Here is a 14,007-nt window from a genome sequence, read left to right on the forward strand (position 1 = left end):
CACATTTTGTTGGCGATGTTCATCAGGTTAAATGTTTTTCTTGATTTAGTTGTATAGAGTTTAGCTTCAAACTTTAATGGATCCTGTTGTCTCTTCTCTATACTTGTGCTTTAAAGGATTTAATAATTGTTGTGTTCATTTTCTGATGCAGCCCCTGCATGTTGGTTTTCTTGGAGACCTAGGTGGAAACACCATAACAGTACGATGGTATCGGAGGAAAACAAATCTTCATCATGTAAGTGTATGCATCAGATACTATGACTGACTGCTAATTCAGTGGTTGGTGGAGAGAATGTGTTGTTTCCTTTTCGTCTTGTCTTTTATCGATCATACATAGTTTTAGGAAGAGAACTAGTTCAAATCTTAATTTTGATTTCATGGCTGGAATAAGGAAAAGAGAACTAGTTCCAATCTTAATTTCATCCCTATGTATGTTCTGCACACATTCCTACACTTAGTATCTATCTGATGCCAGATTTAGAGGTACTTTGTATTTTACATGCTATATGCCCAAGCATATGTAGCTAAAGATGCTTTTGCTTTCAAAATTGCATCTTTATGTCATTGTCATCAAGTTCTGCATATTCTTTGGTTGGTCTGGTCTAATGTTTGTGCAATGGTTCCCTATAGGTAATGCAGTAGATTTAATAAATTTTCATTATGTTTTAGGTTTGGGATGACATGATAATTGAATCTGCTCTGAAGACCTTCTACGGTTCAGATCTTTCAACTATGATACAAGCTATTCAAAGCAATATTACAGTAAGTTCGTTTATTACTTTGCTTAGTCTCATAATGTGCCTAGACTGACTGTTTACTACTTTATGCAGGACATTTGGTTAAATGATGTACATGTTTGGGAAAGTTGTGCACACAACTATACAGCTTGTCCAAATTGGTATATGCATCTTTAATTGAATATTATACTATTTACATCTTCCACTCCAGGTTTTTATTGCTTAGCAGTGATTATTTTCATATATATTGACCAATTTCATGCTTTGACTTGTTGGTCTGATTATCCTAACTGGCTAACTCTACACCATGAAACCAAGTGAACAGATGCTGTATGATAGCTTGAAACTACCTTAATCAATCATAATAACTAGTTAACCATTTGTTGGTTATCATTCAGGTATGCTTCTGAAAGCATTAGCTTAGCGTGCAAGTTTGCCTACAGGAACGCCACACCAGGAAGCACTTTGGAAGGTTTTTTTTTTGCTCTATCATATATAAAAAGTATTGTTACTTGATTTGCATGATCATTGAAGTATGGACTCTCATAAATTATGATTGTATCGCCATAATGTAGATGAGTACTTCCTTTCAAGACTTCCTATTGTGGAGAAAAGGCTGGCACAAGCTGGTGTGCGACTTGCAGCAATCCTCAATCGGATTTTTACTTCAAAGACCAGAATTGCTCAATCATAGCATCAAAACAAAACAAATTCAGAAGCCACTTCAGCCAGGGTTCCTTCCATAGCAGAATAGATAGATAGATAGTGAAATGTGAAATCCTTTGGGCACGTGTACTAAAGTTGGTTGATTCAATGAAGCTACCTCATAAGGACCATTCAGTTACATTCAAAGATTAGCATGTTAATGCTCTTTATCTTATCTTCATTTGTGCCATTTCTTGAGGTTCTTGTACCGATCAGCTTGACACCCTAGAAACTATTTACGTCACGTTTATGCAACCTTTTTCTAAACTTCTAAGCACGTGTGTTTAAACTTTAAAGAAAAAACACATTTGAGAATATAACTAATGACCCAAGAAACTTCCTGCACAGCACACAACATATCTCTATGATAAAATTGTCACATCTTGGGTTACATATTCATTGTCCAGCAACTATTGCCAGCGGATATGACATACATAAATTTGTGTTTAAGAAAGACCGTTCACATCATGAACTAATAAATTTCTTAATCATGTGATTTTCAAGGTCATTATTCAATGGAAAATGCAACTTAATTAGAGGTATCACCTAACAAATCCGTTTAGTTATCCCCTAGCTCACGACTTATTCCTCAAATTATTTCTTTCACATGTTGGCTCAACAAATTATTTATTACTATAGCTTTTGCCAATTGACCAACACTTAATTGATTAATTGTTTTATAGTATTGTCCTGTCCATAATCATTCACATCACATGGCCAATTTTCATTTTCAATGTCATGAAATATATATGATATAGTTGGTTACTCCTATCAGTTATCACTATTTCATAGCATAGAGATAGAGTCATACATAATTGATAATTGCTTCCTTATTCTGCTGCTTGTTGTATACGAAAGGCTACCCCAAGGTTGTAAGCATCAAACACGACACACCCATCTTTCCATAGTTTTGCTCCATAGAACTTAATTGCTCATGCTTGAAGCTTGTGTTTTTTTATGTGTAGGAATCACACTAACACGTTGCTTGTAGAGACTTCATGGCAAGTGTTCCATAACTTTACATAACCTTTCACCTTTTAGTCAACTCTTTTAATGCATACAACTACTATTTTTTGGTTCCGTATGGTTGTTATGTTGGTGCTTCCTTATTTATACCAGAATATGCCAATCTTGCTTGTGTTTAAGGTCAACTTTGAGAGTACCTAAATTAAATAAGCAGATAGTTAAATCTTGCACTCAATGAAAACCCCTTAACGTGTTTCTTAACAAACTATAAATATATAAAACAAAAAGGTTTTAGAGGCTTATTATTCATTTGCAAGATTATTTTTCTTTGTTTCAGTATAGAAAAACATATTCAGAAGAGATGGATAGGCTTGGAGGTTTGTGGGGTTCTCTTCCATTAGCTTTTCTTTTGTTGTTAGGTGCTGCTTTCAATTCAGCACCTGGTGCCAATGCTTGGAGCAAAGAGGGTCATATGATAACCTGCAAAATTGCACAGGTAAACTTCAATTCTAATTTAAGGCGACTAGTGGTTCGAGCAGAAGCGCCTCTCTTGGAAGATACATGTGGTTTCGACGAAAAAAATGAGTATTGGCTAATGAATTAAATAACAAATAATTAAATTGTAATTGATTTCTGTTTTGTAGTCACTTTTAGAGCCTGAGGCAGCAGAAGCTGTTCATCATTTGTTACCTGAGTATGTTAAAGGAGACTTATCAGCCCTTTGTGTATGGCCAGACCAAATAAGGCACTGGTACAAATATAGGTGGACAAGTCCACTTCACTTCATTGACACACCAGATGATTCTTGTTCTTTTTCTTACTCAAGTGAGTATCAAGTAAAGATTAAAGGCTTCTATTTATGTCAAACTTTCTGCTCTAAAAATATTAATACAAAATTCTCTCTGTTTTTGCTATTCTTGCCATAGGGGACTGCCATGATCAGCATGGAGTGAAGGATATGTGTGTTGCTGGTGCTGTAAAAAATTTCACTTCTCAGCTTTTGCATTACAGAGAGGGCACTGCAGATAGGAGATGTAAGGGGCCAAGTTCATGAATTTTTTCCCCCCATTGAGAAAATTTGAGTTGAATTCTTTATGATTTTTTTTAAGTTGCATTAATTCTTGTTAGTTTCTAATGTTACAATCTTGCAGACAACATGACTGAGGCCTTATTGTTCTTGTCACACTTCATGGGAGATATACATCAGGTGTGTACAAATATCTCTTTGAAATTGAATTCCATTTCACCATAGCTTGTTACACAAATCATAATCCTTATTTCATCTTTTCCAGCCAATGCATGTTGGATTCACCACTGATGAAGGAGGAAACACAATCGAACTGCGATGGTTTCGCCACAAATCCAACCTGCACCATGTAAGTCAGAATCAAAATTCATATCAAAAACCAGATTAATATTTCTAGCCAAGCCAAATATGTTAATCTAGAACTAAAACGGATCAAATGTAGACATAAATTTCCAACTCAAATCTCCATTTACAAATCACTTCTTCATGTGACATATTTTTCTATTCTTTCTTTTCTTTAGGTTTGGGACAGAGAAATCATCCTGACAGCACTAGCAGACTATTATGAAAAGGATGTGGATCAACTCTTACAAGACATTGAAAGGAACTACACTGATGTAAGACTCAATTCCACATGCATCTTGTGCTTGTTATTATATTCCAAATAAAATAAATAATCTTAGTTTAGATTCATGACAAGTTATTTATGATGTAATCACACACATGCAGGGGATATGGTCAAGTGACGTTTCATCATGGCAACATTGTAGTGATATCTCTAAATGTGTAACTAGGTGAACTCTATTATCCTTCCATACCTTATCATCTTTTTTTGTAACTCACATTTAATTCTCACCAATATGCTTGTGTTGAAATCATAGCTGGGCCAAAGAGAGTATTCAAATAGCTTGTAAATGGGGTTACAATGGAGTTGAAGCTGGGGAAACTCTAGCAGGTACTAACATTATTTTTGAGAAAAAACCCAAAAGGGCTCCTGACAATTACGAAAGACAACGAGACCCTTAATAAAAAAAAAAATCAACCCGGCCCCTGAGCTTTACTTTTATGGGACAAATTAGCCCATGTGCCAAAAAAAGTCAATGTTGTTTTTTTAGCACATGAGCTAATCAGTTCCAAAAAAAAGATCAAGGGTCGGGTTTGATGTTTTTTTTAGGACCTCGTTATCCTTTCGAAGTAATTGTCAGGGACTAGACGGGGTATTCACTCAACATTTTTTATTGAGTAATGCTATATGACCAGCAAATATTATCATTTTTTACCAGCACTTATCCAGCAATAATTTGCACTCATATTTATAGGAATTTTATACACAAAATACATATAGTTTGCACCTATATTTATTAGAGTTTACACACATTTTTTTATACAGTTTGTATCCACATTTTTCAGAATTTACACACATGAATTAGTAAAATTTATTTATTAAAGATAATTTAGTGTTTGTACTGGTCAGATGATGGTTAAAAATACTAAAAATTGCAGGTCTCAAGAGTTCTTTTTTATTTATGGTACTGAACATTACATTCATTAGATTTTATGTTTTGACTGTGGTATGGTTGGTGATTTTCATAGATGATTACTTTAACTCAAGGATGCCCTATGTGATGAAACGAATTGCTCAAGGTGGAATTCGGTTAGCCATGATCTTGAACCAAGTGTTTGGTGGCTCTGAAGAAGGATTTGCAGCAGCTACTTAATTAAACATCTACAAAATTTAGTGTTTAAATTTTTTTTAATAACCATAGGGTCTCTAATCCATTTAATTTCCTTCCAATATTGTTGGTCATTTCATTTATGAATAGTAGTTGACATCTTTCCGTAATAATTTGTAACAAAAACATTTATTGTCTATGTATTATTATTATTATTAGATCAATAATGAGACTTGAAGAGCTATGAAACTCTTCCTTTGTGACTTAAATTTTTTATGGTTTCTCACTTTCTTTAATCATATGACTCGTTTGAAAAGAAAAACGTAACATGATCTTCTTTGTCATTTATTTATGGATAAATCATGAAATTTTGATGGCTAAAGTTATTGTTCTTCCGAAAATTGAAGAAATAAAATCCAATTGTTCATAACAATTTTACATTAACCAATTGGAAAAGTATATGGAACCAAGAGATTACCAGCAAAAAACTAAACAAAACCGCATTAATTTATATTTTATTTTTAATTAATTTAATTTTTTAATTTACAATATTTGTTATTAATTGTTGTTTAATTAAAATCAACTTTTGAGTAATATCTTTCCAAAACTGCTCCTAGGATCACGACGCAGAATAAAGCCCGTTTCTTCACGCCTCACACTCGAAGCCAATATAAAAAAATTCGAAAAATATATAAAAGAATATCCATTTAGTATGAAAAAGAAACATTCTGATACTTAGCAGAAGAAACATCCATATATATTAACTCGTAGAGATTTTGGATTCACTCAGAAGTATTTGGCTAGTTTTTTACTAATACCCTTTTGGTTCCTAGCATTGTTGTAACCAATTTGGCAGAGTGAAATAATTAGTTTACTCGTCTTAAACAAGTGTAGCAACTAGCAAGAAGCAAACCATTAACAGCTTCAAACCTTTAAACAGAATTCATTAGTCTTTGGTTTGGATTTGAGGATATCCTAAAAAATAACAAAAATTATTATTCACAAATTCCTAGACTTTATTCCATTTCTTTGTTTCTCTCAAATAACTAAAAAATTTAATACGTAAAATGTGTGCAAGTCCATTTTTGTTTTGTATTAAATTCTTTCGAGCAACAAAATCTAAATTCTAAACTCTTAGTTATAGTCTAATATTATGCAATAAAATTATTTATTCTAAAACTCGAATGTCACTGATGATGCAATTCAATGTTGTATTCTTTGCAACTTGGAAGGTTCTATTTTTGGATCCAAAGTCTCATCTCTCCTTCTATTACTTCCCAGTTCCCAAACACCGCCTTCATTTTCCTAATGACATTTTAGTCTTTTTCGTTGAGAATATACGAAAATGCATGTGCCAATGCCAACGTCATTTTTTTTTTTTTACAAAGTTCGAGTTTTTCTTTTCATGCTTTCGATCTAGAATGAATCTCCGCAACGCCCTAATTTCTTGGGTCCCAAGTGGCCTCATTATTACAATAAATATTTAATTCTAACTGCTCCCAACTTATAGGGTGGCGGCAACAATTTGGCACACCAACAAACCTTGTTTTCTTCATCCTTCCAAAACAAAGCACAATCAAAATTCAACAAAGACAAGGGTATGAATCTTCCTTTTCTTAACTATATGATGATATCTATAGAATGAAAACGGATCTCGATCAATTTTGATGGGTTGCTTGTTACTCTTGCTTAGATAAATATGCTGCACTTTGTCCTCTGTAAATGATGCAGTTTGCAAGATTAAAGATTTGCCATTTAACATAACTCGGTACCATTTCTGTCTTTTATGATTCAAATTTTGTACCCTTGTACAGGTTCGTCTTAATCTAAGATGAACCAAAATTACTCATCAAAGCTGAATATGCTGTCTTTTTATACTTGTGTGTCCGAATTTCGTAGAATCAGTTAGCATTTTGGCAGTTTTATACATTTTTTATGTAGGTCAATTGCTTTATATCTCATGTCCAATTTATTGGAAAAGAAGGTTGTCAACTTGTCATGAACTCAGAACTTCTTCCCTTTTTGTCTCTATTCATGTTTTGAACTTAGTAGCACTCATTTAGTATACCAGAGTGTGTATATAATGTTGTTATTTCATGCACATTAGCGTCTCATACTTCTATTAACCAATTGGAAAAGTATATGGAACCAAGAGATTACCAGCAAAAAACTAAACAAAACCACATTAATTTATATTTTATTTTTAATTAATTTAATTTTTTAATTTACAATATTTGTTATTAATTGTTGTTTAATTAAAATCAACTTTTGAGTAATATCTTTCCAAAACTGCTCCTAGGATCACGACGCAGAATAAAGCCCGTTTCTTCACGCCTCACACTCGAAGCCAATATAAAAAAATTCGAAAAATATATAAAAGAATATCCATTTAGTATGAAAAAGAAACATTCTGATACTTAGCAGAAGAAACATCCATATATATTAACTCGTAGAGATTTTGGATTCACTCAGAAGTATTTGGCTAGTTTTTTACTAATACCCTTTTGGTTCCTAGCATTGTTGTAACCAATTTGGCAGAGTGAAATAATTAGTTTACTCGTCTTAAACAAGTGTAGCAACTAGCAAGAAGCAAACCATTAACAGCTTCAAACCTTTAAACAGAATTCATTAGTCTTTGGTTTGGATTTGAGGATATCCTAAAAAATAACAAAAATTATTATTCACAAATTCCTAGACTTTATTCCATTTCTTTGTTTCTCTCAAATAACTAAAAAATTTAATACGTAAAATGTGTGCAAGTCCATTTTTGTTTTGTATTAAATTCTTTCGAGCAACAAAATCTAAATTCTAAACTCTTAGTTATAGTCTAATATTATGCAATAAAATTATTTATTCTAAAACTCGAATGTCACTGATGATGCAATTCAATGTTGTATTCTTTGCAACTTGGAAGGTTCTATTTTTGGATCCAAAGTCTCATCTCTCCTTCTATTACTTCCCAGTTCCCAAACACCGCCTTCATTTTCCTAATGACATTTTAGTCTTTTTCGTTGAGAATATACGAAAATGCATGTGCCAATGCCAACGTCATTTTTTTTTTTTTACAAAGTTCGAGTTTTTCTTTTCATGCTTTCGATCTAGAATGAATCTCCGCAACGCCCTAATTTCTTGGGTCCCAAGTGGCCTCATTATTACAATAAATATTTAATTCTAACTGCTCCCAACTTATAGGGTGGCGGCAACAATTTGGCACACCAACAAACCTTGTTTTCTTCATCCTTCCAAAACAAAGCACAATCAAAATTCAACAAAGACAAGGGTATGAATCTTCCTTTTCTTAACTATATGATGATATCTATAGAATGAAAACGGATCTCGATCAATTTTGATGGGTTGCTTGTTACTCTTGCTTAGATAAATATGCTGCACTTTGTCCTCTGTAAATGATGCAGTTTGCAAGATTAAAGATTTGCCATTTAACATAACTCGGTACCATTTCTGTCTTTTATGATTCAAATTTTGTACCCTTGTACAGGTTCGTCTTAATCTAAGATGAACCAAAATTACTCATCAAAGCTGAATATGCTGTCTTTTTATACTTGTGTGTCCGAATTTCGTAGAATCAGTTAGCATTTTGGCAGTTTTATACATTTTTTATGTAGGTCAATTGCTTTATATCTCATGTCCAATTTATTGGAAAAGAAGGTTGTCAACTTGTCATGAACTCAGAACTTCTTCCCTTTTTGTCTCTATTCATGTTTTGAACTTAGTAGCACTCATTTAGTATACCAGAGTGTGTATATAATGTTGTTATTTCATGCACATTAGCGTCTCATACTTCTCTTACTGCAGTTAAAATTTTAGAATACACACCTCTGAACTAACTACGGCCTTTTTCAGAAGGCTTTGGAGATTGTAATAAATTCTTGCCTGCAGAACTGCTTCTGTAAGGATGGCATTGGCAAGAATTGCTAGGGCCAACCTGAGAAGATCAGAGGGTGCTTTTGGCAATTATGCACCTGAGATGAACGTACTGTCTGAGGGAAGAGCATACACAAGCAAATTCTCATCAACATCACCTTATTACCATGTAAATTCCAAGGCAGGTGACAATCTTTCATATAATCCAAGCATTAAGGAACAGAACTTGATGAATTTCTCAATGAGGGGAATATCAGGAACTCCTTATTATCAGCATCCTTCTGCCAGTACAGAGAGGGTTCTGGAGGAGTCCGATTCGGAGCTGGAACATGATGAGCCAAGATATGCAGGACTAGAGGCAACAAAGCCAGGTGAGAAGCCAAGGGTGGTTGTTCTTGGAACAGGTTGGGCTGCTTGCAGGTTCTTGAAAGGGCTAGACACCAGAATCTATGATGTTGTGTGTATATCACCTAGGAACCATATGGTCTTCACTCCTTTGCTGGCTTCAACATGTGTTGGAACACTTGAATTCAGGTCTGTTGCTGAGCCTGTCAGCAGAATACAGAATGCGCTCTCAAATGGCCCCAGTTCCTACTTCTTTCTGGCTTCTTGCACTGGCATTGACACAAACAAGCATGAGGTGAGTAGAAGAATCATTTACCCATTAGGCTATGTTTGGTTGTGAAGTTTTTGTGGTGAGATGCTTATGGGTGATTTGTGTTCTGTATCAACAGGTGTACTGTGAGGCAGTTAATAATGGTGGATTACCTAGGGAGCCTTACCAGTTTAAAGTGGCATATGACAAGCTTGTGATTGCAGCCGGATCTGAGCCTTTGACTTTTGGTATCAAGGGAGTGAAGGAGAATGCATTTTTCCTTCGTGAAGTAAACCATGCTCAAGAAATTCGGAAGAGACTTCTCCTCAACCTTATGCTTTCTGAAAATCCTGGTGTGTACCACAGCATATTCTTCATAATTTTCTCTTTATGAGTCTTCTCATGGTTCTCTTTGTCATTTTAACAGAAAAATTGTTGTATTTCAATGCAACTCACATTCTGTTTTCATTATATCAGGCATATCAGAAGAAGAAAAGAAGCGACTTTTGCATTGTGTAGTTATTGGTGGTGGTCCTACAGGAGTGGAATTCAGCGGTGAATTGAGTGATTTCATCATGGGAGATGTTCATAAGCGCTATACTCATGTTAAAGATTACATTCGTGTCACACTCATTGAGGTACCTAAGTGAATATGGTTCATATCTTAAAGTCTTCTCTGTAAGCTGCTATAAAGTTGGTGTAGTTAACCACAATGTTAACTCTCATTATTAGGCAAACGAGATATTGTCATCCTTTGATGTTAGCCTACGAAAATATGCTATAAGGCACTTAACAAAGGTAAACATTATTTTGATTATATCATTTGTTCTATCAAAATTGGCCAATTTGCTCATATTATTCCAACCTTCATGTATACATAAGGCTGACACATCCAACTTTTTTGTTATCAGAGTGGGGTTCATCTAATGAAGGGTGTTGTGAAGGAGGTTCATCCAAAAAGAGTAGTTCTGAGTGATGGAACTGAAGTTCCTTATGGCCTATTGGTATGGTCCACAGGGGTTGGACCTTCTGAGTTTGTGAAGACACTGAACCTTCCCAAGTCTCCCGGTGGAAGGTATTTTAGTTGTGCAGAAAGAAACAGAGAGAGTGATTTCATTCCACTCCTTTACTCATTTATACATTGTTGTGTTGAATTAATTATTACACAGGATTGGTGTGGATGAATGGCTGCGTGTTCCTTCTGTAGAAGATGTGTTTGCCCTTGGGGATTGTGCTGGTTTTCTTGAACAAACTGAAAGGCCTGTGCTTCCAGCTCTAGCTCAGGTATTAAATACATACAGCCTCTTCCTATCATGCATGTTCTTAAAACTGATCAAGACTAGAACTAAGAGGAGTGCATGGAAGTCATGAGTGAATGATGGCTAAAAATGCTTGCATGAATGCAGGTAGCTGAAAGGGAAGGGAAGTTCCTAGTGGAGTTATTCAACAAGATGGGAAAACAAAATGGAGGGAAGGCTTTCTCTGCTAAGAGCATCCCTCTTGGAGACCCTTTTGTGTACACTCATCTTGGCAGCATGGCATCAGTAGGAGGCTATAAAGCCCTCGTTGACCTGCGCCAGTCAAAGGTGAATCCATGATTTATCTATCATCAACTATAGGTATCATTCACTGCAGTGCAATGTAACATGTTTGTATATCTTCCAAATGCAGTCTTCAAAGGGGGTCTCACTGGCTGGTTTTGTCAGCTGGCTAATATGGCGTTCTGCTTACTTGACACGTGTACTAAGCTGGAGGAACAGGTTTTACGTGGCAGTCAACTGGGCAACCACATTGGTCTTCGGCAGAGACAATAGCAAGATCTAATTTGGAACTTCAAACTTCAAACTTGACACCCCATTCTACCTTTAAAGCACAATCACTCACTCAATTCTTTCCCTCTCTCTCTCTCTCTCTTTTTTCTCTCTGTTATTAAGTCTTTTAAAATTTTGATTATTTTTGCCTGGCAATTTATTAGTATCAAATATAGAAAATAATAACTAATTCTTGTCACAACTTTCTATTATTCTTATATTTTCTAGTACATAATCAATTTTTTTCCTTTTTATAATTATATAATGTGTTCATTGGAAATAATTTATTTATATTTTCCATAATTTCTACAAAGTAGATAAAAGAATAAGTTAAATATCTATACCCATAAAAAAGGCCATGTCATATGAAATTAACTAAAAAATAAATAAATAAATATTGTACCCATGTTATTTTTAATACAAATTGTTAAATTTTTTATGGCATAAATAAATTAAAAAAAAAAACCCCAAATCATGAGAAAATATAACATTTTTACTATTCTCCCCTCTCTCTCTCTCTCGCACATCTCTTCGCCTTTATCAGAGAGAAATACCGATTTGAGGCATTAATTTGGTATTTTAAAAGTTCATGAATATTAATTTGATTCTCAAAGAATGTATGATATTTATATCAATTCGTTTATTAGTTCATTTTAAATGGACAAGTTTTAATTTTCGAAGTAACATAAAATAAATTTTACCTGCTTGAGAATTATATGAATTAATGCTAGAACTAGTTTTACGTGATAACATTTTAGAGAAGTAACGTAATAATGTAATATTATCACAGAAGTCCTCTTAGAAGCAATTTAAGGATTGAAGGCACAGCCCAGTCCAAAAAAAAAAAAGGGATTGAAGACACAGCAAGTTGCAGTTGAAAGATTGAAATGCGATTGTTAGGATACATTTAGATTTATTCTTTAAGCAAAACATATATCCATATATCTGATTCGCAGTGAGAAGAGATTACAAACTAAACTAGACCAATCCATGGAGTAAGAAAACTAACTGATGATGAATTGGCAGCTATGTACAGAAACAAGTGGTCCCTCATGAAGAAGAATCGACACAGGGAACGATGAAGGAGGAGAGAACGGAGAAGAGCGAGTGATACAAAGAGACAACTATGGCCACCTTTACTTGGCCCCTCTTTGGAATCAGACGCCCCGCTTGATGATGATTGCTCATCCTAACATCTCTTCTTCTCACCACCGCCACTTCCATTTTCAGATCGTCTTTATCATGTAACTCGCCACCTTATATATTACTACAACAGTACAACACTTACTTCACCTTCTGCTTATTTACAATACTGCCCCCGTATTTTCCGCTTAATTACTTTTGTACTTTTCTGAATGCACCAGCGGTTGCCGTCTTACTTTTTCTGCCAGCTGTCTCTACCCTTTGTTTATCTATATCTTTTATTTCTCAAGCTAGTATTTCTTTTCTCTATATATTTCAAGCTTAATAAGTTAATCGTATTGTTATTGTTTTTGTAAACAAATTGTTGTGTGTGTTTATTTGCAAAACTCAAATTTCCTTTCCTTATAAAGATAATTTGGGATTTGTGATTCGTGATTCCTTGACCTTGCTAATATATAAATAATATTTTTTGGATACAAAAAATTAAACAAGTACACTAGTTCTCGTACTGGTTTGTCCCGTTAGAATGGGACAGAACAACTACAAATAAGAGATCAAATTAAGGGGGGGAAATAGAGAGAACATGTGTGAAACTATATTAAAATATGCGTGAAAAATTAAATTATAGCAAATCCTTTATATAAGATAAGTAAGGTCAACAATAGTCAGTTATTGGCGTTACATACGGCTACGGATTTGTATTATCATGCATAATATATACGGAGTCTAGTTAGCTTTAATAATCAATTGTCAACACTAGTTAACTGGTTTGCAAAGCTATTATAAATCAATAAATATTTTCTCAAAAGTTTGGAAAAGGCAGTCAATGAGTCAATAGTCATAATACCCTGGGTTTTCATAAGACTACTAGTGGCTACAATTTTAACCAAAACAGAGGAAAAATTTGCGTACACACCTACATGAAGGGTTTAAAAATGTAGGCACATTCCGTTCTAGTGTGAACTGGAAAAAAAAAACTAAATAAATAAAATTGTAACGCGACCTTTTTGTCGTTAAGATTGATTGAAATCTAGTACATCATTTGTGGCTCTGGAAATCTGAATTCCATTCAAAACGTACCATTCCATTGAAAAATAGTCAAGGACATCATACCATTCAAAAAAATAATAATAATAAGGTGTGTTTGATTGGTATTTTTATTTTTTATTTTTAATATTTTTTATTTTTAAAATTTTATAAAAAATATAAAACTTAAAAAATAAAAAATACTAAAAATAAAAACTACAAATCAAAACATAAACTAAATACATCCTAATATGTGTTTTGCATAACTATTTGTCTGTTTTTACTTTTTAGTGTTATTTTGGACTTTGCATCGGTGGTGGGTGGCTAGGTACTACTGCCTACCATCTAATATATTTCGCATTCCAGAAATCAATTTAAGCTATGCTTGTTGGAAGGAAAAATGAAAAGAAACATAAGGGAAGAAAGAAAAAAAAAAGATTAT

General features: G+C 34.0%; 3 protein-coding genes across 7 annotated transcripts in view; all 3 read left to right on the forward strand.

Annotated features, from left to right (window-relative positions):
* The window catches only part of LOC107631042 (endonuclease 4), a 3,194-nt gene extending 1,544 nt beyond the window's left edge, over window positions 1–1,650 (forward strand). The window contains exons 4-9 of the mRNA XM_016334360.2: window positions 4–26; window positions 152–235; window positions 670–762; window positions 831–898; window positions 1,136–1,209; window positions 1,313–1,650. Of these exons, the coding sequence (XP_016189846.1) occupies window positions 4–26; window positions 152–235; window positions 670–762; window positions 831–898; window positions 1,136–1,209; window positions 1,313–1,431 (461 nt within the window). The 3' untranslated portion in view covers window positions 1,432–1,650. The remainder of the gene's footprint in view (window positions 1–3; window positions 27–151; window positions 236–669; window positions 763–830; window positions 899–1,135; window positions 1,210–1,312) is intronic.
* Window positions 2,543–5,377, forward strand: LOC107631041 (endonuclease 1). Its single transcript, XM_016334359.2, has 9 exons — window positions 2,543–2,904; window positions 3,053–3,233; window positions 3,335–3,442; window positions 3,560–3,615; window positions 3,701–3,784; window positions 3,957–4,052; window positions 4,165–4,229; window positions 4,317–4,390; window positions 5,029–5,377. Exons 1-9 carry the CDS (start codon window positions 2,770–2,772, stop codon window positions 5,151–5,153), a joined length of 924 nt encoding a protein of 307 aa, XP_016189845.1. The 5' UTR covers window positions 2,543–2,769; the 3' UTR covers window positions 5,154–5,377.
* Window positions 8,161–12,774, forward strand: LOC107631039 (internal alternative NAD(P)H-ubiquinone oxidoreductase A1, mitochondrial-like). Of its 5 annotated transcripts, none has more exons than XM_021119431.1 (10): window positions 8,161–8,388; window positions 8,484–8,558; window positions 8,970–9,630; window positions 9,725–9,938; window positions 10,063–10,223; window positions 10,318–10,383; window positions 10,497–10,660; window positions 10,755–10,869; window positions 10,992–11,171; window positions 11,257–12,774. In XM_021119431.1, exons 3-10 carry the CDS (start codon window positions 9,022–9,024, stop codon window positions 11,407–11,409), a joined length of 1,662 nt encoding a protein of 553 aa, XP_020975090.1. In that variant the 5' UTR covers window positions 8,161–8,388; window positions 8,484–8,558; window positions 8,970–9,021; the 3' UTR covers window positions 11,410–12,774. The 5 variants fall into 5 exon arrangements, with proteins under 5 accessions (XP_020975090.1, XP_020975091.1, XP_016189842.1 ...); XM_021119432.1 differs by having other exon boundaries at window positions 8,973–9,630; XM_016334356.2 differs by lacking the exon at window positions 8,484–8,558 and having other exon boundaries at window positions 8,973–9,630.

The sequence above is a fragment of the Arachis ipaensis genome, chromosome B03, assembly GCF_000816755.2.
Source record: "Arachis ipaensis cultivar K30076 chromosome B03, Araip1.1, whole genome shotgun sequence".
Classification (NCBI taxonomy): Eukaryota; Viridiplantae; Streptophyta; class Magnoliopsida; order Fabales; family Fabaceae; genus Arachis; species Arachis ipaensis.

What these genes read in the sequence shown, in the direction of transcription:
- LOC107631041 (XM_016334359.2), top strand. Translation starts at nt 2,770, where the DNA reads ATGGATAGGCTTGGAGGTTTGTGGGGTTCTCTTCCATTAGCTTTTCTT. An exon ending in GGGCACTGCAGATAGGAGAT is followed by an intron (nt 3,443 to 3,559) that starts GTAAGGGGCCAA and finishes ACAATCTTGCAG; the next exon opens with ACAACATGACTGAGGCCTTA. An exon ending in AGCTGGGGAAACTCTAGCAG is followed by an intron (nt 4,391 to 5,028) that starts GTACTAACATTA and finishes TGATTTTCATAG; the next exon opens with ATGATTACTTTAACTCAAGG.
- LOC107631039 (XM_021119431.1), top strand. Translation starts at nt 9,022, where the DNA reads ATGGCATTGGCAAGAATTGCTAGGGCCAACCTGAGAAGATCAGAGGGT. An exon ending in CTATAAGGCACTTAACAAAG is followed by an intron (nt 10,384 to 10,496) that starts GTAAACATTATT and finishes TTTTGTTATCAG; the next exon opens with AGTGGGGTTCATCTAATGAA. An exon ending in CCCAAGTCTCCCGGTGGAAG is followed by an intron (nt 10,661 to 10,754) that starts GTATTTTAGTTG and finishes ATTATTACACAG; the next exon opens with GATTGGTGTGGATGAATGGC.